Genomic DNA, 25271 nt, shown 5'->3' on the forward strand with positions numbered 1-25271 from the left:
CTCTATGATCATATTTTCTAATTTTAAAAAGTCTGACAAGTGGATGGTCTGAAATCAGGAAAAAAATCCTCCATTTTTGCATAATGCTGATTTTCACCCAACAACCTGGTCTTTGGAACCTAACCATGCCAAGAAGTGAGGAGTGGCTGTATACAGCTATAGTAATCAAAACAGCCTGGTACTGGTATTACAATAGACACTAGACTGATGGAATAGAATTGAGAGTCCAGAAATAAGCCCACACATCTGTGGCCAACTGATTTTTGACAAGGCTGCTAAGTACATTCGATAGAAAAAAGAAGAGTCTCTTCAATAAATAGTGCTGAAAAAGTTGGATTTCCACATGCAGAAAACTGACCCAGGAGCCATGCCTCACACCATACACAGAAACATTCAAAATGGGATAAAAACCTAAATGTGCAAACTAAAACCATAAAATTCTTACAAAAAAAAGCAGGGGCAATGCTATCAGACCTAGCTTTCAACAATGGATTATCTAATGTAATAACAGAAGCACAGACAGCAAATGACAAAATAAATGGGACCTCATCCTAGCCAGAGCAGTTAGGCTAGAAAAAGAACTAAAGGGCATCCAGATTGGTAAGGAAGAAGTAGAAGTATCTCTATTTGTAGGTGATATGATCTTATACACAGAAAACCCCAAAGAATCCACAAGAAAACTACTGAAACTAATAGACGATTTGAGCAAAGTATCAGAATACAAGATAAACATACAAATATCAGTTGGATTCTTCTATACCAACAAAAAGAACTTCGAAGACGAAATCACCAAATCAATACCATTTACAGTAGCCCACAATTAGGAATAAATCTAACCAGAGACATAAAAGACCTATACAAATAAAACTGCAAGACACTACTGCAGGAAACCAGGAGAGACCTATGTAAGTGGACAGATATACCTTGCTCATGAATAGGAAGACTCAGCGTTGTGAAAATGTCACTTCTACCCAAAGTGATCTACAGGTACAGTGCAATCCTGATCCAAATCTCAATGGCATTTTTTAATGAGATGGAGAAACAAATCACCAACTTCATATGGAAAGGGAAAAGGCCCCAGATAAGTAAAGCATTACTGACGAAGAAGAACAAAGTGGGAGGCTCACAGTACCTGATTTTAGAACCTATTATACTGCCAAAGTAGTCAGAACAGCCTGGTACTGGTACAGCAGCAGATACATAGACCAATAGAACAGAATTGAGAATCCAGACGTAAATTCATCCACCTGTGAGCAGCTGCTATTTGACAAAGGCCCAAAGTCCATTAAATGGGGAAAAGACAGTATCTTTAACAGATGGTGCTGGCATTACTGGATATCCATCTGCAGAAAAATGAAACAACACCCACACCTCACACCATGCACAAAAACTAACTCAAAATGGATCAAAGACCTAAATATAAGATCTAAAACGATAAAGATCATGGAAGAAAAAATAAGGACGACACTAGGAGCCCTAATACATAGCATAAACAGAATACAAACCATAAACTAACAATGCACAAACACCAGAAAAGAAACTAGATAACTGGGAGCTTCTAAAAATCAAACACTTACACTCATCAAAAGACTTCACCAAAATAGTAAAAAGATAGCCTACAGACTGGAAAAAAATTTTGGCTACGACAAATCTGATCAACATCTAATCTCCAGAATCTACATGATACTGCAGAACCTCAACAACAAAAAGACAACCCAATTAAAACATGGGCAAAGGATATGAACGGGCACTTCACCAAAGAAGACATTCAGAAGGCTAGCAGATACATGAGGAAATGTTCACAATCTTTAGCCATTAAAGAAATACAAATCAAAACTACAGTGAGATACCGTCTTACCCTAACAAGGCTAGCATTAATCCAAAAAAACACAAAATAATAAATTTTGGACAGGTAGTGGTGAAACTGGAACACTTATACACTGCTGGTGGGAATGTAAAATGGTACAACCACTTTGGAAATCGATTTGGCGCTTCCTGAAAAAGCTAAAAATAGAAGTACCATAGGATCCAGAAATCCCACTCCTTGAAATATATCCTAGAGAAATAAGTGCCATCAAACAAATAGATATATTCACACCCATGTTCATTGCAGCACTGTTCACAATAGCAAAAAGATGGAAACAGCCTAGGGTGCCCATCAATAGATGAAGAGGTAAACAAAATATGGTATATTCACACAGTGAAATACTATGCAATGATAAAGAATAGTGATGAATTCACGAAACATGTCATAGGTAAATCTGGAAGGCATTATGCTGAGTGAAATTAGTCAGTTGCAAAAGGACAAGTATTGTATGAGACCACTATTATAAGAACTCAAGAAAAGGTTTAAACACAGAAGAAAACATTCTTTGATGGTTACAAGGGTGGGGAGGGTGGGAGAGGGGTCTTCACTAAGCAGATAGTAGACAAGAATTATCTTAGGTGAAGGGAAGGACAACACACATACGGGGGAAGTCAGCACAACCGGACTAAACCAAAAGCTAAGAAGTTTCCTGAATACAACCAAACACTTTGAGGGACAGAGTAGCAGGGGCAGGGGCCTGGGGACCATGGTTTCAGGGGACATCTAGGTCAATTGGCATAACAAAGTTTATCAAGAAAATATTCTGCATCCCACTTTGGTGAGTGGCATCTAGGGTCTTAAAAGCTAGTGATTGGCCGTCTAAGATGCATTGATTGGTTCCAATTGACCTGGAGCAAAGAAGAATGAAGAACATCAAAGACACAGGGAAAACATTAGCCCAAGAGACAAAAGGGGCCAGATAAACCAGAGACTCCATCAGCTTGAGACCAGTACTAGATGGTGCCTAGCTACCACCAATGACTACCCTGACAGGGAACTCAAGAGAAAGTCCCTGAAGGGGCAGGAGAAAAGTGGGGTGCAGAACTCAAATTCTAGTAAAAAGACTAGACTTAATGGTCTGACTGAGACTGGAGGAACCCCAGAAGACATGACCCCTGGATTCTGTTAACCCGGAACTAAAACCTTTCCCAAAGCCAACTCTTAAGAAAAAGATTGGACTAAAAGACATAAAATGATACATGTGAAGATTGTGCTTCTTAGTTTGAGTAGATACATGAGACTAAATGGGCACCTCCTGTCCAGAGACGAGATGAGAAGGCAGAAAGGGACAGGAGGAGCTGGTTGAATGGACACAGGAAATCTGGGGTGGAAAGGAGTGTGCTGTCACATTATAGAGAGAGCAACTAGTGTCACATAACAATGTGTGTATAAATTTTTGTATGAGAAACTAACTGGAGCCATAAACTTTCACTTAAACTACAATAGAAATAAATATATGGGACCTCATAAAAATTAAACATTTTTGTTCATCAAAACATTTTACCAAAAACGTGAAAAGACAAGCTACCAACTGGTAGAATATCTTCAGAAAACATATATTGAACAAGAATCTAATAACCAAAATATATACAAAACTTTGATAAGAACAAAAAGATAAATAACCCAATCATGAAATGGGCAAAGGAGTTGAATTGACGTTTCACCAAAGAGGACATTCACATGGTCACCAAACACATAAAAAGATGCACAGCAGCATTAGCCATCAGAAAGATGCAAACCAAAACCACGGTGAGATCCTATTTCACTCCCACTAGGATGGCTCAGATAAAACAAAATAAGCAATGTTGGCAAGGATGTGGAGAAATTAGAACCCTTACCCATTGGTGGAGGGAATGTGAAATGATACAGCCATTGTGGAAAACAGTGTGACATTTCCTCAAAAAACTAAAAATACAACTGCCATAAAAAAACTACCATATGACCCAGCAATTCCACTCCCAGGTATATACTCAAAACCCTTGAAAACAGAAACCTCTACACCAGTTCATTGCAGCACTATTCACAGTAGCCAGAAGTGGAATTGCTGTCAATAAGTTTTATACCTGTAGAAAGTTGAATTGGCAAAAGTTGTGTGATTGATATATTTACAACAACAACAACAAAAAGCTGCTGAGTTTGCGTATGTACAGCCAAAACCCTCATAGGATTTGATTTCTTGGTTAGGAGGTTTAGGGTCATAGTTTCATTGGACACCTCAGTTAATTGGCCTAATAATATGTTTAGTGTTTTTCCACCACCTAGTTTGATGCATAGTGCCTGAGGTCTTAAAAGCTTGCAAGGGGCCATCCAAGGCTCAGCAGTTGGTCTCTCTTCTGGAACAACACAGGAAGAAGGAGAGTCAGGAATAGGAAGAGGATATGGAATGTGTGGCTAATTGCCTCCAAGAACAACTGCCTCCTTTGCCATGAGACTGAAATGGGACCAATGGGTCCATGTCCAGCATGCGAGAAGCCAAACTCTCGGATGCTATCTTGAGAGGAGGAAAGAGTTTATTTCGCAGGCTAACAATCAGGAACTCAGAGGTATGTACCTCAGATTGAGTTCCCTGATTTGAGGGAGCACTTACATTTTTTTTAGGTTTGGGGAATTACACATATTCATATGGGGGTAGAAGAAGGATGGACAGGATAAGGAAGTTTTACCTATTTATGGTTTCTGTTGATTATTCATTACAGGGAGGGGCTAAGACTTGGCACGGAAGTGGCTAACAGACTCCACTTTTAAAATAGGCTTGGTTAATGCAGATGACATGTGTCCAGTGATTTTAGTTCTTTGACATGATTCTTTTCATTTCTTGACATGAATTTTCTTGGGGTATTGAGCATGCGTGATGGCCCATGGTCGTCTGTCAGTCATCTTTGTCTATTCTGTTCATGTCTGACCATTCTGAACTGGTTAGATCTAGTCCCCGCCAGAGTTCTCCAGAGGCTCTACAAAACAACTTAGAGGAAGTGAGTGGCGTGGTGCGGAGGTGACTGGGAATGGCCTGATAACTGGTGGAGTACTAATTAGGTATCTCCAGCCTCTAAGGTCACCTAACAAGACCAGAAGAACTAGATGGTGCCCAACTACCATTACTGAAAATTTTGATCAGAGATTTCATAGAAGAATCCTGATCAAAAGGAGGAAAATGCAGAACAGAATTTCAAATGCTTATGGACTCCATGCTTCCTGGAACCATAATGATTGAATGAACCCCTGAAACTATTACCGTGAGATAATATTTAAACCTTAACCTAAAAATATCCCTTGAAGTGTTCTTCAAACCAAAGAGTAGTTTATCTTAGCTAGTAAAAAAAATTCTGCCTTGACCATTATGCTCTTGTGATATCTATCTATATGGGATCAAACTGACAACAGCAACTCAGATGATTAAATAGGAATCTTAGGGGTCAGTGGGCTTATGTTAATGGAGGAAGAACACCTCAGAAAAGGAGTTGTGAGGATGGTCACACAACTCAAAGAATGTAATCAGTATCACTAAATGGTATACGTAGAAACTGTTGAATTGGTGTATGTTTTGCTCTGTATGTTCTCAAAAACAAAAACCAAACCCATTGCTGTTGAGTTGATTCTGACTCATAGCGACCCTATAGGGCAGAGTAGAACTGCCCCATAGAGTTTCCAAGGAGCTCCTGGCAGATTGGAACTGCTGACCGTTTGGTTAGCAGCCATAGCGCTTAACCACTACACCACCAGGGTTTCCTGTTTGTTCTCAAGAACAACAAAAAGAATTACATTTTTTAAAAAACTCTATTACTAGATATATGCACACCTATATTCATTGCAGCAGTGTTTGCAATAGCAAAAAGATGGAAGCAACCAAGGTGCCCATCAGTGGATGAATGGATAAATAAATTATGGTATTTTCACACAGTGGAATACTACGCATCGATAAAGAACAGTGAGGAATCCATGAAACATTTCATAAGATGGAGGAATCTGGAAGGCATTATGCTGAGTGAAATTAGCTGCAAAAGGACAAATATCATATGAGACCACCATTATAAGAACTCAAGAAATAGTTTAAACACAGAAGAAAATATTCTTTGATGGTTATGAGGGTGGGGAGGGAGGGAGAGGGGTATTCACTAATTAGATAGTAGACAAGAACTATTTTAGGTGAAGGTAAAGACAACACACAATACAGGAGAGGTCAGCTCAACTGGACTAAACCAAAAGCAAAGAAGTTTCCTGAATAAACCAAATGCTTCAAAGGCCAGTGTAGCAGGGGCAGGAGTCTGGGGACCGTGGTTTCAGGGGACGTCTAGGTCAATTGATATAATCTATTAAGAAAACGTTCTGCATCCCACTTTGAAGAGTGGCGTCTCAGGTCTAAACGCTAGCAAGTGGCCATGTAAGATGTATCAATTTGTCTCAACACACCTGGAGCAAAAGAGAATTAAGAATTATGAGCCCAAGAGACAGAAAGGGCCACATAAATCAGAGACTACATCAGCCTGAGACCAGAGGAACTAGATGGTGCCCAGCTACAACCAATGACTGCCCTGTCAGGGAACACAGTAGAGCATGCCTGATGAGCAGGAAAGCAGTGGGATGCAGACCTCAAATTCTCATAAAAAGACCAGACTTAATGGACTGACTGAGCCTAGAAGGACCCCAGAGGTCACGGTCCGCAGACCTTCTGTTAGCCCAAGACTGAAACCATTCCCAAAGCCAGCTCTTCAGACAGGGATTGGATTGAACTATAAGATGGAAAATGCTACTGGTGAGGAGTGAGATTCTTGGCTCAAGTAGACATATGAGACTATGTGAGCAGCTCCTGTCTGGAGGGGAAATGAGAAGGCAGAGGGGGGACAGAAGCTGGCTGAATGAACATAGGGAATACAGGGTGGAGAGAAAGGAGCGTGCTGTCTCGTTAGGGGGAGAGCAACTAGGAGTACGTAGCAAGGTGTATAAAAATTTTTTGTATGAGAGACTGACTTGATTTTTAAACTTTTCACTTAAAGCACACTAAAAAAGGGAAGAAAAATTCTGCTACTGAAAAGAAAAATCCATATCGACAAATTAGTTTTCTTGGAGAATACAATATTGTTTTACCTTGGCATTAAGTGCAAAAATAAGAACTGTCCATCAGGTCTTTTGAAGTCTTCCTTAACACTGATTAAGCAACAAAACAGAAGCACTGACAAGAGCACTCACAAGCACTTTCTTGTTTTTTTCTCCTGAGATTTACATTAGATTACGTTAAGAAAGGAAAAATTTTAAGTTCAATTTGTCTGTTAAATCAGAATATTATGCCCTGGAACATATGGAATGTTATGGAATATAACAGGAGGAGGCATCCATTTTTTGTCAATAGTGTTATTAAAACAACACTTCAAAACCATCCCCTCTTGTTTATGACTGTGTACATGCCCAAACTGAATTTAAATTCACTTATAACTAGAGGTAATGGTGAGGTGAAAGTGAGATGCTAATAAAATGACTTTCAGCCCCAAGGCCTGTTTTAGACCATGCATAGGGAGTGAGTTACCCAGCAAAATACTTTTTTAATTACTAACTGGGCCTTTGGCTCCAAACCCCAATACCAGGCAAGACCTTGACAAATAAACTTTAATCTCCTAGCAGTGCTCAAATCCAGGTTTGGAACTTGACCAACTAAGTCAGAAATCTACACCTACCTGGGATAAAATATACCCTAGGTGAAGAGTAAGATGGGAGTTTTCCACTCCTTGCCTGGTGCCAAGCTGGCTGATGGTGCAGTAGCTAAGAGTTCAGCTGCTAACCAAAAGGTTGGCCGTTCACATCCTCCAGCCACTCCTTGGAAATCCTTTGGGGCGGTTTAACTCTGTCTTATAAGGTTGCTATGAATAGGAATCAAGTTGATGGCAATTTTTTTTTTTTTTGGTGGTGAGGGTGAGTAGAAGAAAGCCAAGATGAAGAGCAGGAGGGAGTTTTCACCTCCTTGCTTGGTGCCAAGCTGGCCAATAACATCTACCCCAGGGCTTCTTGGACTAGGGCATTAACTCTGGGCCCATTTGCTGAGAATGAATAAGAAAGCGTATCAAAGAGAGAGAGAGGTCTCCTACTCCATCTAAAATAGAAGGGGTGAGTGATATGTCCATGTGTACTAGATGCTTTTGCCAAATATGGAGATAATCTTTTACGATTGAGCACTCTAGTGCTAGAAAAATCCATCCCAACAAAGCAATTAATCCACTTCTGTCTCTGGGGAAAGGAGTCAGGTGTGGGATGGAGTAGAAGAAGGATGGATGGCAGAAGGGTTTTTAACTTAACTTTATGCTGCTTGATAGTTTTAACTGTTTATAATTAGAATGTGTTCATGTATTAATATGTCATTAAGGAGAAAAAGAAAAAGAATCATGTTTTGCCAGGTAATGCAGAGGAACGGTCTTCAGGGGCAGAAATCAGGGCATAGCAAAGGCTTGGTCCTGGCCTGGCCAAAGCACGCTGACATCAGTGGCAGGAGAAGCGGAGTGTGCAGTGGTGGAAGGTGGGCTGGAGGGGTTAGTTGGGTCAGCTTATTAGGTACCTTATATGTCAGTCTAAGGAGCTTGGACTGTATTCAGTCATAGTGAGGGACCAGTTCTAGTTAAAATGCTGTTTTTAATAATAATAATGAAATAAAGCAAAGACATTTTTTAGAAGGCTAACCTATACCTCTGTCACTCCAACAGTTTTTTTTTTATGTTCTAGTCTTTATTCATAGGCACTTCTTTTTTTTTTTAACCTAGTTGCAATCACAGTCTGTATATAATTTTGTATTCTGCTTTTTTCACCTAATCTTGTAATAATTTTCTGTAGAAAGTCTTAAGTAAGGATTTGTGTTTCAGAAAGGCAACCTTGGCAACAGTACAGAAGATGGATTTGATGGGAAGAAATTTAACACAAGGGGTTAATAGCACAGGTACTGCATTCCAGAGCGGTTTAGGAAATATTGCTCTGAAGAGTCATGGAAATAGAACTTAGTGCAAACAGGCAAGTCCCCTCCAAAGCCCACCATGTGAAGCTGAGAGCAACTTTTTCCATCAGCCAAATTAGAAATGCTGCCTGATTCCGCTTGGAAAGCTCTCCTCCATCAACATTTTTCACAAGGCTCAGCAATCTGGCTCTGTTTTGAAGTAGGCTGGACCCTAAGAGGCTTTGCAGGGACTAACCCAGTGTTGATTGATAAGTGCAGTGCATGAAAGCAGTTGTGTTTGTGCTGAGCAGCTCCTGTGTGGAGCTCACAGGGAACACTGTGGTGGTGTCCCTGCCTGTGGTACTTAGCCTGTTACCCACCCCAGTCGTCAGGAGTAGATGTGTAGTGATAGAGGTTCTAAAACTGTTTCTTGAATAAAATATTATAACAGCAAGGCACGTTAATTTTTTTTTTTTTAAGTGGAGCCCTGGTGGCACAGTGATTAAGAGCTCAGCTGCTAACCAAAAGTTTGGCAATTCGAATCCACCAGCTGCTCCCTGGAAACCCCACAGGGCAGTTTTACTCTGGCAGTTTAGTTTTTGGTTTACGTAAGATTCCTTCCATGATGATACCTCAGGAAGGGAGCCTACACTGTTCAGAGAGTCGGGAGATTCTGCTGCTGCCTCCAACCTCCTGATTCAATTTGGCGCAAGTCATCGAATCTCTCTGGTCCATTACTTTGTCATCTGAAATGTTGTAAGACTTTTTAACCCTGAAATGTATATGCTACCATTTCAGCAATACCTTTTCTTTTTACTGGGGGGAAGAAACAGTTTTGATCTGTGGTAATTGACAGAATAATATACTGTAAATTACATTTTGGCAGTAATATCATAGGGGCCATCACTAAATATGGTTAGGGAAGACGGTGAAATGATTACCACTCTTAAAAGCCTTTGTTAAAATCTTTAATTTGATTTTAAGGTTACTTTGATCAGTTTTTGAAGAGGCATTCTAATCTAGTTTCGCTTTTATTTAGCAGACTGGTAGAATTACAGTCAGACCAAGTAGATAGCAGGAGAGCAGGGTGAGTAAGATTTGGGGAGAACACCAATCGTTTCTTTCTTCTTCTGTCCTACCCCCTTTTCCTCTCTCCCCTCCCTTCTCCCTTCTTCTCCTCCTCCTCCCCTTTCTTCTCGGAGAGGGAACAACTCTTATATGTCAGTACAGTAGATACCACTATAACAGATTTTAGATAGCAGTTAATCCTGTATATTTTTAGATATTTTAAAACTGTTTGAAATATTACTTTTGTAAAATCTCACTTTAAATTTTAATTTCCTTTTTATTTAAAAAAAAAAACTCAAAGCTGTTCATGTCATGAAAAATGCTTATTACTTTGCTAGCTTGTTTTAAAAAAAACTTGATGAATTTTTCTGTAGCAGATTTCTTTGTACAAAGATGCACACCTTGCCTTTTTTCAAAAAGGTTATAAGGTGACTTGATTTGCTACTTAACACAAAATCATCTCTGAGTATTTTTTTTCCTTAAAGTCACAGAACAGTTTACATAGTTGGAAGAGTTAGAAGGAACCACAGCTTTGTAATTCTGATAGATGCTCCACAGTAGTGAATAGAAACGGATGAAAGGGCCGAGAAAAGGCTTCGCTCCACATACAGTAAAGCGCAGCCTTACTTGCGCCTCCGTGAAGTTTTGTGTATTTCTTTGCATATATACAAGTAAGGTTCTCTGGTGACTTCCTGTATTTGATTTTAATTTCTGAGTAAATAAGTTTTTTAAGAAGTGGGTATATGTTATATTGGCTTATTGTCTATTTAAAAGAAACCACTACTGTATACTGAAAAAAAAACACTATTTTGTTTCCACAGAAACCTGCTAATATTTTAGTTATGGGTGAAGGTCCTGAGCGAGGAAGAGTAAAAATTGGTATGTTATATCTTTGATAAGTCACAGTGTAGCACTCTTTTAAAACTTTTGCAGGCAGCTGTATCACTTCTAATTTTTGCTGTAATAACATGCATATATTCATATAGTTTCATATGATAGAAACCATTTCTAAAGAGTGTATTAAAAGTGAAAAATGTTTCACACTTTTCAAAGGTGTCAGACAGTCTTTAGAGATGGAAGCGTTCTAATTATAAAACAAGGCTTGCAATTATCTTAGAAACCTCTGCCTTCATTAAAAACAGCCTGTAGAGGTGCGGGGCTTCTGTCCATGTTAGAAGCCAGCCTCACCTTTAGTACAAGGGCGTACAGCATGCTAATGCTTACACCATCAGTTCTGTTCACCTAAGCCGGATTAGATCAAAACATGTGCCTCTGTTGACCTAATCTAGATTGGGAATTAAGACCGTAGGGGAAAGCCACGGAGGCTTGATAGCCTTAAGTTCTAACAAGATTGTCCTTTAGTAGGCCTTGGCCTGTTGGAAAAAAACAAAAGTAATAGGCATTCTGTACCTTGGCATGTTTTCTGAAAGCTCTGTTTTCTTATATCTCAAAGCAAAATTTTACCTCTTTCTGGTCTGATAATCTATAAGGATAGAACTAAAGTTACTTATTCTAATTTGTTATTTTTTCCATTGTCATTTCCAAGTTGTGTTTGTCACATACATTTAGTTTGTTTTGTGTGTGGGTAGAAGAAATGTTGTAACTAAATTGTCATGTTAATTTAAAGGCAGCAGGATTGTGAGAGTATATAACAAAGTTAATTGTAATTCCTGGTTGCAAGATGGAATTAGAAGTGTATTAGCTGATTTGTACCACTTCATCAACTAAGAAAAACCTTAGGTATTCTTAACCTTCCTCCTTATCTTCGCTTATAAATTTTCCAACTCTCACTATCCACTCCTAATTAGACTCTCAAAACATTCTCGTATGATATAAACTTTGACGATTTTTTAGTAGTGGGAGCATTCAGTACACCTTCAAGGACTCCAAGCTATTGACCGCCTTTGAGAGCCAGGCCCTGTCAGTACTCATTGTAGTGTCAGCAGGTGCCTGGTAAGTCCTTACATGTGCTGTCAAAGGATTCTGTCAAATTCAGTGACATCAAGTTCAAAAGGAAGTTCAAAGCATGCAAATAAAAAAGACCCAGCCCAATAGTAGTTACAACACCTTCTTTGCTGTAAGATTTAGGGAAATTTTATATATTAAAATAATCTATTTTAGAATTATACTTTTGTAGAAAATATATAATGATGGCAGGTTTGGGACACATTAATGTGTTAAAATGTTCACATTTAAGAAGAAATATTAGTGCTTCTCTAAACCAGATTTTAGTAATCTGACTCATGGTTTTAATTCTTTACCAAATTTCTGTTTTTTTTTTTTTTTTTTTTTAAGCTCCATGATTAAGTAGATTAGATTAGGGCCTACTTCATTAAAAATGTATATTAGGACAGAAGAGGTAAACTTATCAAATGGTGGATGAATCTTAAAGTTTTTGAATATGGTAAGAATAGTGATTGTTTATTCAACATTTATCAGGCAAAAGCTGTGTAATGACAGTATACTGATACTGTAAAAAAAAAAAAAAAAGAAATGAAAGACAATTTTTACCTTAAAGATTATAGTTTGGTAGAATAGCCATGCCTAAATAACTACATTACATATTAAACTATTTCAGATACCATAAACTGTATCTGAACTCAGTTCCAGCTCATAGGTAGGAGTTTGTGACCTTTGTTAAATCATTTAACTTCTGACCTCAGTTTCTTCATTTGAAAAAGGTGATTGCATTAGATGACTTTCAAAGCCTTTTCCAGCTTTAAAAAAAAAAAAAAAAAATCCAGTGATTCTTTAAAACGAAGTTAGTGAAATTCAACCCAAATAAATGGAGAGAAACAGTGGTCTTAAAATACTATCTAGCAGTCTTCTGATTAGTTCCACCAGGCTCTTCAGGCTTGTGGATACAAAAAAAGTCAACATCTTGCTGATAACCAATCCTCTTTATCAACGCTTGTGACCAGAACAAAAAATGGAACTGCGGCTTAATCACCATGTCCAGGTTGGTGGTGTGACAGATGGAAAGAAATCTGCCCAGGGGAGTAGGACCACCCTTGTCCTCAGGCAGCAGAGCTTGTCCATCACCACTTGAAGGGACAGTAAATGCTCGCAAAGAATGAAGATCTTAGACTGGTTTTATATTTAGACTTCTGAAAGGAGTGAGAAGCTTTATGGGTTTTCTACCCCACAAATTCAGCACATTTTTCATATTTTACTAAACGAAATGGTAAAATTAGACTACTCGATTAACTTTGGTAAAAATATTTACTTAAGATTATGTGTTTTATTTTTACAGCTGATATGGGCTTTGCCCGATTATTTAATTCACCTTTGAAGCCTTTAGCAGATTTGGATCCAGTAGTTGTAACATTCTGGTACCGAGCCCCAGAACTACTGCTTGGAGCAAGACATTATACCAAAGCTATTGGTGAGTAGAACTAATTAAAATTTCATGGCTTTTAAAAAGTGGCTTTGTTGTTGTAGAAGATACATATTTTGATATATCTTTAAATCAAATAATATAGAAAATTATAAAAGTAAAAACTAACCCTAAATTTCACTGCTCAGAAATACCATCATTAGGATTAAGGGAATATCATTACAGACATCTCTCTTTGTACATAGAAAAATAGATGTATATTAAAAAAAAATTTTTTTTTTTTTTTAGTAAATGGAATCATACTATGTTTTGTCCTTTAAATAAAAGTTTTTAATTTTACTTGAAAATATTAACATTTGAAATCATTAAACGTCAGACAGATGTTTCTTTTACGAAAAGAAATACTAGCTTCTAAAAGATTCTCCTAAAGAAGAGAAAAAGATTATGAAGAAAAAATTTAGGAGTTCAGAAACTTTTAATCTACCTTTCAAATTTCGGTGGTATTACCTTGTTACTATGAAGAGTTAATATAGTGCTCTTATGCTTCTTCCCCCACCAACCTCTCAGTTGATGAACATTATTATTAGTGTTTACAACATGTATTTTCTGTTCTCTGGTAATAATTCCTACAGTTGTTTATACATGTTATCTATTACAATAAACAGTGCTCAGCTATCACAACTTCTTCATTACAACATCTTTATTCTGTTTCGTCTTGTTTTGTTGAGTTTTATCGGTTTTTTCTTATGTATTTTGTCTTTTTTCCTTTGTGTGTCTTTATGGCCTCCCTGAGTTATTCTAAATTCTCTAGGATGGAATTAAATCCACACTTCTCTTACTGGATGACTCCTTCCTGGTGTCTTCTGTCCTTTCTCTCCTCAATCAGGCTCCAAGCTTCCTATGCCATTTCATCCTGACTTTTTCCTTTTTTTATTTCTCTGGAATTGGATCCGTTGCTTCTTGGATCCCATGATTTCATACCTTACTTTGCTAGAATATACTTTTAAGTAACTTTCTTTAGAAAGGGTATCTTAGGGGTAAGTTCTCACATTTCTGAAAAATGCTTTTATTATACTTGGCAGTTTGGCCAGTTTTAAAATTCTAGGTATAAAATTATTTTCCCTCAGAACTTTCATGATAGTCCATTGTTTCCTAACATGTGTTGCTGAAGAGAAGTCTCATGCCAGCCATGTTCTCATTTGTTGGCACATTACCTGTCATTGCTGGTTGTTTTTTTTTTTTTTCCTTTCCTGAAACAAGATTTTTCATCCTTAGATTTCACAGTGATGTGCTGGCCTCATCATTCAGTCTGTGGTAGGCATATTCACTCTGAAGTTCATATCTTGTATCCATGGAAAATTCCCTGTACTAGTCCTTTGGTTGCCTTCTCTGTTTTCTATTTCACTATTTCCTAAAATCCTGTAACCAGATACCGGCCGTCTTGGTCTTATCCTTTATACCACTCTTCTTATGTTTTCTATCATTGTTTTATTTCCAAGAACCCCTTCTTATCCTCTGATTATTACTTTTTTCATGACATCTTGTTCAGTTTTTAACACAAAGAAAAGCTTCTTAAATATCTGTGAGGACAACGATAGCAGTGTTTTTTTGTTTGTTATGTAATTCTCTGTATTCCCTGAATAGTTATGTGTTTTCTTTATAGTCGTTCTTTTTGCTTGTATATCTTGCCTCTCTCCCTTCCATGTGCCAAGTATTCTTTAACTGTTTGATTGTCTATTAACCCTTTGATTGTCTATTCTTATTTAGGAATAAGGTTACAAGAAGCCACATGGGATCTTTGTATACAAAGGCATGGAGACTGGCAGACTTGACTTGAGGGTGATCCCACAGAGAGCCACATTGCTTAGGGACCCTAAATGCCAGAATGCCCAGCTGTGCTCTGAATTTCAGTTCTCTAGGGAGCAATTTTCTAAGGAAGAGTCCTAGTTTTATCTCTGCCTCGAACAGGTGTTCATATGGTCTTTTTTACATTCAGGTCTTAGTCGAAATACTACCTCTTCAAAGAGAACCCTCTTGATCATACAATCTAAAGCAGCACCCTTCCACCTCCATCACACTTCCATTGTATTGTCTTCATAGCATCGTACGTTATCTACTGGCCACTAAAATAGACAAACCTTGCCTGTCTTATTCACCATATAGGCCAGTGCCTACATGGCGTGTGGTAAGACCTCAATACTATTTGTTGAGAAAATGAGTGAGTCTTGCCCCCGATGTTGTTACTGTGCTTGTTAATACTTTTACTATTTTTCTGCCATTTTAATGTGGACACGAGAAGGAGAAAAGAGAAATACTTGTGGTCATTCTTCATATTAATGTCTTTTTCAAAAAATCACTATGTTCATCTTCATGCCTGCTTTGAGGTCACATTTTATTTATAGAAAAATAAAGATGGTTAAAGATAAGTCACTTAGATACTAGAATTCTCCGTACTATCTTTGTAAGTTTTCTACAAATACAGAATTATTTCAAAAAAAAAAAATTTATTTAAAAGAAAAAGTCAGGGGGAAAAGTAAAAATTGAAGCTAGTCCTGTTTTATATTACTACATAAACACACATTTGAATATCTTTTTTGCAGATATATTCCAAATGCATTTAAGAAACATATATGAACTAATACAATACATAGCTTTTTCATTTTTAAACCTAAAAATGAATATCTAAAAGCAGTATTACTTTTGGTAAGACATGTTAACAGACTGCACGGATAAACAAGTGATTCCCTACTTTTAACTGCTATTAACTGTACACCTAAGTCTGTACTAACAGATGATTTAAATTGAGTACGACATAGATTATCATAGAAGCTTATAAGAAACTTGTGACTGGCTTTATTACCGTATTTTCGTAAGTGCCCTGTGCTGATTTTTTTACAGCAACATGTGGTAGAGGATTGGCATGGTGGCCCTTGTGAAGGTGCCTCATAGCGGGAGGGCATGGCCAGCAAACAAACACAGAAGGCATGCGTTATTTGCGTAAAAATACCATACCTGTTTTTTCCTAAGAAACTTTACATCTTATTATGACCGTTAAGAAGATTTGTATAATTTGCTATTCACTAGGACATTCTACATGTCAGCAGTTTAATTCAGGGCTGTTAGCCAGAAAGCTAAACCTGCCAGCAGTTAAAAAGGTAGATTTCCACATGTTCATATGGCTTTTAATTTTGGAAATAGATGGCTTTTCTTCATATTTTTCTTCCTCCTCCTACTTCTCATTAACATCCAGATTTATTGAGTAACTCCTTTAAAACTTAGGAGAAACCAAAATGAAATCCAAATTCTGGGTCTTACCCTTAAGGAGTTTACAATCCAGTTGAGAAGACAACATGAACAATGGAAGTAACAAGACTAACCCTGTGAGTTCTAGTTTTAGCTCTGTCATTCTGTGTAGTTGGGTTTGTTTTAGGCAAGGCATTTAGTCCTTTGCCCTTATTTTCTGAAAATGAGAATTTAGTCTGAATCGTCTCTTAAATCCCCTCAACTCTAAATTCTATGACTTTAAATAAAAACAACAATATGTAGATCAAGCCACCTTATGTTGAATGCCAAATGACAGCTGTAGAAGTTCAGAGGAGAAATTAACCCTGAGGCTGGGGTTCCAAAGACCAGCACAGAGGAGAATGGCCTGGGCGCAGGCTTGGAGAACCAGGACCTGCAACTCTGAAAGTAGAACTGCCTCTTGAGGGAGACAGGGCTCAGAAGGAACCGACTCAGGCGCAAATGGTTGAAACCAAGGTCAGAGTCCACCCCCCAGCAATGATGATCAGCCACCCTACCCCCAGCTGTCTGGTATGAGCCTAACTTGACCAAGCTCAATCTTAGAGGACACTTTTCTTGCATCAAGTCATTGACTCAAGGAAGTTATAATGTGGGTAACAAATCAACCAATTGTTTTTTTGTGTGATATTTGTTACACATCACATAAAAACCATTTTAATGATGATTTTAAAAAATCAGAGAGTAAAAAATGAAACTCGTTCTTTGAATCTAGCCATCTACTGCACAATCCCATTCTTTCTGTTACCTGTGCAGGTAGCCTTAAGAGTTCATTAAAGTACTCAACAGATTCCCCACACCACTATTAAAGCTACTTTGCTGGCATTTTGACTTCCCTGTCTGACAGTTTGGGAGTCCCTGGTTGGTGTAAACTCAGCTACTAACTGAAAAGTTAATTGGTTCAAGGCCACCCACAGGTACCTCAGAAGAAAGTCTTGGCCATTCTTTTCTAAAAAGTCAGCCATGGGAAACCCTCTGGAGCACAGTTCTACTTGGACACACATGGGGTTGCCAAGAGCCAGAGTCAGCCCAACGGGCACCTAACTGGTTATCTGACGATCATAGTGTGAACAGCTGCTGACAGAATTTGTAGTTGAACATACACATAATTTGCAGAATACATTCATATGTGCATTTTAATGGCATCATTTAGAAAGGTTAGATGTTACCGGAGTTAGGTAGATTACCTTAAATGAAAGGTTATTAAGTGCAGCAAAAGAGGATAGGGGAAAAATCACGTCTGAACAAATCAAACACACACGTGCCAGCCCCCTATTACAGTCAGATGTTAGCGTCACCTTCATCATTCAGTAAACACACACGTGCCAGCCCCCATTACAGTCAGGTGTTAGCGTCACCTTCATCATTCAGTAGACACACACGTGCCAGCCCCCTATTACAGTCAGGTGTTAGCGTCACCGTCATCATTCAGTTGTACAGAACTGCAAGATGACTCATTATACCAGAGGGAGGAAATGTGAGATTATCAGCATTGCAATTCCAGGGACAAAGTTTAATTCTGTTTTAAGGTTTGATTTTTTATTTTTATTTGTTTGATTGGTTTGGGAGAGAAGGCTAAGAGAGGGCTATCAATCTTTAATTAATAGCTGCTAACCAAACCAAAACCAAACTCATTGCTTTTGAGTCAGTTGTGACTCACAGCAGCCCTATAGGACAGAGTAGAACTGCCTGACATAGGGTTTTCAAGGAGCAGCTGGTAGATTTGAACTGCCAACCTTTTGATTAGCAGCAAATGCTTAACCACTGCACCACCAAAGCTCCAATAGCCACTAAAGCAGTCTTAAAAGTTTTACTAAATAACCTTGAGTACAGAATTTTTTGCGTAATTATTTTCAACATGCCTTTGTGGACTTTTAAGCTAAGGTTTTTGTCCTCAAATAGCCAAATGCCAGTGGAATTGTATTAAGTGGCAAAAGCGCGATAAAATTGAGAAAAAGGTAATTTATTTTCTTTTATCAGAATAGAAACCTGCCATTAGTACACCTATTGTTTAAACTACTATTTAGCAAATCTACCTTTTTTTGTCCCCCAAGTTGGGTATATGTAGTATACCAATTAGTATCTACTTTGCCTGGTTAGCTCAATAGCTACATATGAGCATCACTGTTTTTGAGAAGTGGATGGAACTTATGTAATGTTTATAATCTAGAGAGTCTTTCTAGAAGAAGTTAGGCAGGTAGGTGAGCAGGAGAGAGGCTTTCAAAATATTGATTCTCACAAAGTTATTCAAGGTAGGGAGGAGCAACTTAACTGCACAGAATTGGAAAATTTGCCTGTAATATTTGCCTGATCAGCTGACTCAAAGTTTATGATTAATGTGCGGATCAAGATTTTGAAGAAAGAAAGGATAGTGAAATTGATAAAGGTGAATGATGGTAAAAAACCCATAAACCAAACCCACTGCCGTCAAGTCGATTCCGACTCACAGCGACCCTGTAGGACAGGGTAGAACTGCCCGCTAGAGTTTCCAAGGAGCGCCTAGTGGATTCTAACTGCCAGCCTTTTGGTTAGCAGCCATAGCACTTACCCACTATGCCGCCAGGATTTCCAAATGAAATAGAAGAGATACAACTAAAAGATGTTATTGGGGTGAGATTAAGCAAGGTTCAGTAAACCATTTTTTCCAGCTTTCTTGACCTTCTATTTTAAAAGCAATACTGCCTTAAGGATTTCTATCTTATTTACTTACTGTCATCTTCTTCTATATATTTTATTTTCTTCTTTGGAATTTTTCAAAACTAATCAGAACAAGTTGTTACAGTGTTTATTGGGTGCCATGAGTTTTAAAATATGTAGAATGATCCATCAGCCTTTTTTGTGTTCCTACTTAAGATTATCAAAGGTTGGGTTTATGTGTGGTACCCATGTAAAAAAAATATTAAAAACAATCTAGTTTGACCTACATTTCTTGATGAGACTTTCCACATGGTGTTGGTGAGATTTGGTTCTCTCATGTGGGATGAAACTGGTATGCAAGCATGGTGCCTCTTTTTTAATCAGCTGCTAGTAGTCCAGATGTGTAATCTTTAAGTAAACAGATGATTAACTTGTTGGCTTTGAAATGTAAATGTGATAGTTTTACATCAAATTAGGTACCTATATTCCAGTTTTGGAGTTTAGGAATTCTCAGTTATTTGTCCATTAATATTTTTTCTCATTTTCTATTTAAGTGACAGTTATTAACATACCTGAACACTCAGCTAATAGAATAGTGGTTGTTATTTGTCCCCCTACAGTTATTTATATTTGCCACAGGTATTGGTTAAATCAGTCAGAAACCATCTCCTGAGTGTCTGCTTTGTGCACACCCTTAGTCTAGGGAAATTAACTGTCAATTAAAGGAGTTGTTAAGAAATGGAATAGTACTGGAATATTTTAAACTAAATTGATATGTCGATCTTTCCTCTACTAATAGTTCTATTGAGTAAAACTTTAATATGAGTGAAAGTAAGCCTAAATCTTAAAGCAAGTATGTCTTCTATACAGAAAAGTCGATTTGCCTGGCTTTCATAAATAATTCCTCCGAACTTACAGCCTTCTTTTTCCATTTTAAAAGTAGTATTGCTCCCGAGTATTTATTTATTTTTTTTCGTCCTGAAAAAATCTGATACTGCTGTAGCATGAGGAAACACCTTGAAAGAAAAAAAAGTAGAAATGCTAAGTTTCATTAGAATATTTGAGGTTAGGCACTGCCTTTTTCTTGTTGGAATAGCACCTTGCTAATTAGTGCTAACATGGAGGGATAATTCTTAGGCTTTACAGATTGTCCATTAAATAGACATATAGAGAAAACCTGTTTTATCAGAAAATTTGCACTGATCATTTTTGGCAAGTATGGCTAATTTCAAAGGCTGTTTGAGTTTTCTGTTTGCTTATTTTATGTTCAGTTTTGTTTGTGGTTCCAGTGCTTATGTACAGTTTTGTGTGGTCATGTTTGGGGCATTTAAAAACTCACCAAAAATCTCAGCCCATAAATTTGATGTAGACATGGAATGAAGCCACTGGATAGGGTGGCAGTATAACAGGGAATGTTAAAATGAGGGAGGGGGCCATGTATTTACAAATAGTGTTCTGTGATATTTGGTAATTATAATTGCATAGAAATTATAAAGAAAGAGAAAGAAAAAAAAACACTCCCTTGCCAAAATAAAAATGCATTTTCTTTTGGAAAGAACCACTTTATTTTCCTCCTTTCTTTTTCTTTTTTCCTTCCCTCCCCCCCCCCTTTTTTTCCTTTTCTTTTTTTTTTTTAATTTTTTTATTTTAAAGATATTTGGGCTATAGGGTGTATATTTGCAGAACTACTAACGTCAGAACCAATATTTCACTGTCGACAAGAGGACATCAAAACTAGTAATCCTTATCACCATGACCAGCTGGACAGAATATTCAATGTAATGGGATTTCCTGCAGGTACACATTATGTCTTTTTTTTAAATCACTGTTTTCTGAACTTAGATATCATCATTGGAAAGCTGTATATTTTTAGCTGATAAAAGCTAGTCTTATTCTTTATTTTTATGGCTTGCATTAATCAAAGATCCATAGAAATAATAAAATTTGTGGAATCCACATGTTAGCATAAAAATATTTTTGAGTTTCCAGAATTTGAGAGTATATTTTTGTTTTATTTTGTTTTGCTTTTTTGTTTAATATTTGAAATGATAAATTATTTGCAATATATGTGTATAAAAGACACCTTTAGTTTTTTCTTAACAGTAGAAACTATAAATAGAGTTCAGTAGCTATGAGTTTTCTGGCAGCACATGTAATACTGCCGTTATTTGGCATTGGGATGCAAATGTTGAATGTCATTTCTGTTTAGGGCACTGTGTAGAATCACATTATATTGAGAAGTAGCATTTCTGCTGTATAACCGTTGTCAATAAGAACCTTCTTTGAAGTATTCTTTAGAGCTGTCAGAACATAGGTGAGAGGCTAGTCCTCCACAAGCCAGCCCATCTGATGTCAGATCTCTCCCACTATGTCCCAACCCCTTTCTGTACCACAGAAAGGTAGCTCATGAGTCAGTAGGAACTCTGCTCAAGGGTCCAGAATAATGGGAATTTGTTTAATCTAACAAATTCAGGTACCTATTTAGAAATTGTTTCTTATCAGGAATATTTCACAAGTCACTGTAACTCAAGACTAACACAGAAATATCCATGAGTTCTAGTTCCACAGTCCCTTGTAAGGGTGTTAATTATGACTAAATGCAGAGTAATTATACAGAGATAATACCTTTTTCCAAAACTGGGCAACAGTTCTTGGGAGACTGCTCTATTGTGATGGGAATTTCATTCACTCACTAAATATTTCTTGAGTACCTGCCAGTGCTAGGCTCTGGATTAGGCATAAAATATTGGTGGTACATCAGACATGATTCCACCCTCATGAAGTTGACATTGTACTACCGTAAGTAGAATCTTTAGAAAGTAAGGATGGCTTGAGTAGATTAGAGCAATGCCCTTTCTCACTTCTGAATGCACTCACCATTTCCAAGGCCCACAAGGAACATGGCTTATGAGAGGGTAGGAATTGGGAGGGCCTTTTTATAGGAGGTGATTTTTAATATGTGGTTCAACAGTTAAGGCAGGCTGAGTTTATAAAAAAGGAACCTTGAAAACCAGGCAGTGGAGTTTAGGTTTGATATGCTTAAGAATGAGAATTCACAGTAAGTTCTTGGGTACTAGTGACATGATTTATATTTTAGGAAAATAGACAAATCGGAGTATGGAGATAGTTAAGGAGAAAATTCCGTGTAGGAGTTTAAAGTACATGTTTCATTTAAAGTTTCATTTACTTTAGGGAAATTCTGGTGGCGTCGTGGTTAAGTGCTACGGCTGCTAACCAAAGGGTTGGCAGTTCATATCCGCCAGGTGCTCCCTGGAAACTCTGTGGGGCAGTTCTACACTGTCCTGTAGGGTCACTATGAGTCGGAATCGACTCGACGGCACTGAGTTTTTTAGTAGAGTCTGGCAGTGGTATACAAAAACCAATGAAAGAAGAAAGGTAACAAGTCAGGGAAACCAGCTGCCTGCCCAGCAATAACCAGGCATAAAGTGAAAATTAGGATGGAGAGTAAAGGACAAGTGCAAACATTTCTATAAAAAATAATTACACATTTCTATAGGAGGCGTGTAATTGAGGGAAGAGTAAAAAATCTCAAGATTTCTAGCTTGAGAAATTGACAAATAGACAAATTGGAGTATGGAGATAGTTAAGGAGAAAATTCCATGTAGGAGTTTTAAAGTACATGTTTCATTTACTTTACAATGTGTGGTATCTGTGGAGGAGAGGTAGGTAGCAAATGTTTTTACCAGTTAAGTTCAATGAAAAGCAAACCTCTAAAACCTATTTAAGAGCTTAAAGGTGCCGTTAAGCTTCCTGTTACACGGCCGTGCACCTAGTAGACTCTCAGTGAACACCCACTGATAGTGGTGGAGAAAACACAGTATCTAGGATGTATTGTTGGAGCAGCTGTATCTAATTCCAGCAAAACTCACTGAAGCATTTTGTACTTAACTGTTTAGTAGCTGGGTTTGCTTTTGGGAAAGTTTATTGAAACTAGCCAAGGGCACCGGCTGACTTACGAATATACTAACTGTAGTCTACCATGTTCTACTTCAGTTATTACTGCTTACATTGATTGCTGATGTAATTAAATGGATTTAGTAAGGTGAAACTAAGAAGGGCCATATCATAAAAAGAAGCTTATCTTCAAACTACTGAAGGAAAAGATCTTACATTTACCATTTGAATAGATTGATTGCTGATTTAAGCAAGAAATTTGGTGGGAAAGGGTGGTTTTAGAAATAGTTACTTATAACTTATTGTAACTTATTCCCCTCTAGTTATAGAAATTGAGGCAACTTATGGTAAAATATTTAGGAAGTAGGCAGCTAAACTTAAAAAGATCAAGAAAGACATCTAAAGCTATACAGGGGAAGCAGAATTGGGTTTACAATTCAAGATAAGATGTTCACTGTAGCTGAGCATTTGTTGAAAGTCTTGAGTTTTCATGAAGGTTTTAAAGTATAGGAAATGTAATAAAAATTGAAGTAATCTTTATTAAAGTTCTTGGTGACAGCAACCTAGACAACATCAAAACTTACCAATGTATTTCACAGATAAAGATTGGGAAGATATAAAAAAGATGCCTGAACATTCAACATTAATGAAAGATTTTAGAAGAAATACGTAAGTTTGAAAGAAAATAGATTTTGTGTGTGCGTGTGTTATTTTTTGCTTTCCTAGCGTTTCAATAGAATATTCAATATCAGATTTTTCTAATAAGGAAGTTTACTTATTTACTGTAATAAGTATTTTACATTATGACAGTCTTCTTTCTTAATACTGCTTTCTAGAAACTAGACATCAGTGTAGAATAACGAGCTTAAGAAATAAGAGACTAAAATGTACTACCCTTGCTAACTAACCTAGGTTGTGTAGTAATTTTAAGCAAGTTAATAGAGAAGAATGAAGAATTTATTTATTTACAACGCAAAATCAGGGAATTGAGACGGGGACCTTATAGACCTGTAACTACTGCATTTTAAACTTACTGGTAAGGCTGAGTTAAACTTTTGACCCATATAACTGAAACAAGGCTCTTACTGTAAATTATCTTAAAAGATAATTTGTTGTAAAGAAACTTTTCAGTAGATGCTTTTCATGAAAGTGTCCTGCATTTAATCAGTGATGTCCACTCAAGAGACCACTGTGGATATTGAATTAAATATGAAATTGATTTAATGCTAGTCTTTTTAATGCTGATCTCTATTTTCCATGTATATTTTATATCAATTACAATCAAAATAATTCTGTTTGGAAGGACTTTGGCCAATGTAAAATTAACCTCAAATCTAATACAGACATTTCATAGTATTTCTCTTTCAGGTATACCAACTGCAGCCTTATCAAGTATATGGAAAAACATAAAGTTAAGCCAGATAGTAAAGCATTCCACTTGGTAAGCTTTAGATAATAGCACTCATGAAATGCATTTTTTCCCAATTGACTAGCCCAGCCTGAGGCTTTTTGTGGTCAGGATGTATAGTTACTGAGCACTGTTGGATTGATTTAGTGGGAAATGCAGATATCTGGTGGGTGCATGCTGGTGAAGGCATCAGAATATTTGCTTCTCTAAACCCATCTCATGCTTTGACTGAGTAACCTTTGGCCACGTTAGATTTTCTAAAGGTAGTGATCACAAGAAGTCTGTCCAGAGCTATTGTTTTTCATCAATTATAAAAAATTCAAAAAGTGTACTTCTACAAGTTGGAATCTCTTTGAAAGATTGCTTGCAAAAATTTTAACTACCAAGACACCTCTGAAAACCTTGAGTGTTGGGAGTCCTTCCATGGTGGCATGGATGTGTTTTCTGGGAGATGCAGCATTTTTCACTGTGTATTTAATGGAAACATGATTTGACCTGGAATCCAAAAAGCATGCACTCAAGGAAGTTTACGATGAGGCTTTATTCAGCTACGGCCAACTGAAATGTTTACCAGAACATTTCCATTGTTATACTGTAATGTTTAAAAATCTTTTTCAGTTTTATGTTTTCAAACAATGGTTTATAATCTATAACAGGGGAATTTGGGGAGCAGATTGTTTTTTGCTTGGCTTAAATTTTTTTTTAATTCTTGATTCCCAAATGTCTTAAAATAGGTTTCAAGGTAACTCTTTTACCTTGAGAGGGTTAAACTTTGCTTTGTTACACCAGATCACTGGGCACACTTTTATTTCTGTTCCTTCTTCCCTTCTGC

At 37.3% G+C, this 25271-nt stretch overlaps 1 protein-coding gene across 5 annotated transcripts in view; it reads left to right on the forward strand.

Annotated features, from left to right (window-relative positions):
• Positions 1 to 25271, forward strand: part of CDK8 (cyclin dependent kinase 8) — a 175154-nt gene that overhangs the window by 142348 nt on the left and 7535 nt on the right. For 3 of the 5 annotated variants that reach the window (XM_049867872.1, XM_049867873.1, XM_049867874.1), the window contains 5 exons: positions 10664 to 10721; positions 13096 to 13227; positions 20770 to 20913; positions 23631 to 23700; positions 24400 to 24472. In XM_049867872.1, the coding sequence (XP_049723829.1) occupies positions 10664 to 10721; positions 13096 to 13227; positions 20770 to 20913; positions 23631 to 23700; positions 24400 to 24472 (477 nt within the window). Of the gene's footprint in view, positions 1 to 9830; positions 9862 to 10663; positions 10722 to 13095; positions 13228 to 20769; positions 20914 to 23630; positions 23701 to 24399; positions 24473 to 25271 lie in introns of those variants that run through there. The other 2 variants (XM_049867875.1, XM_049867876.1) reach the window with 2 other exon arrangements.

The sequence above is a fragment of the Elephas maximus genome, chromosome 23 (genome assembly GCF_024166365.1).
Source record: "Elephas maximus indicus isolate mEleMax1 chromosome 23, mEleMax1 primary haplotype, whole genome shotgun sequence".
NCBI classification, from domain to species: domain Eukaryota; kingdom Metazoa; phylum Chordata; class Mammalia; order Proboscidea; family Elephantidae; genus Elephas; species Elephas maximus.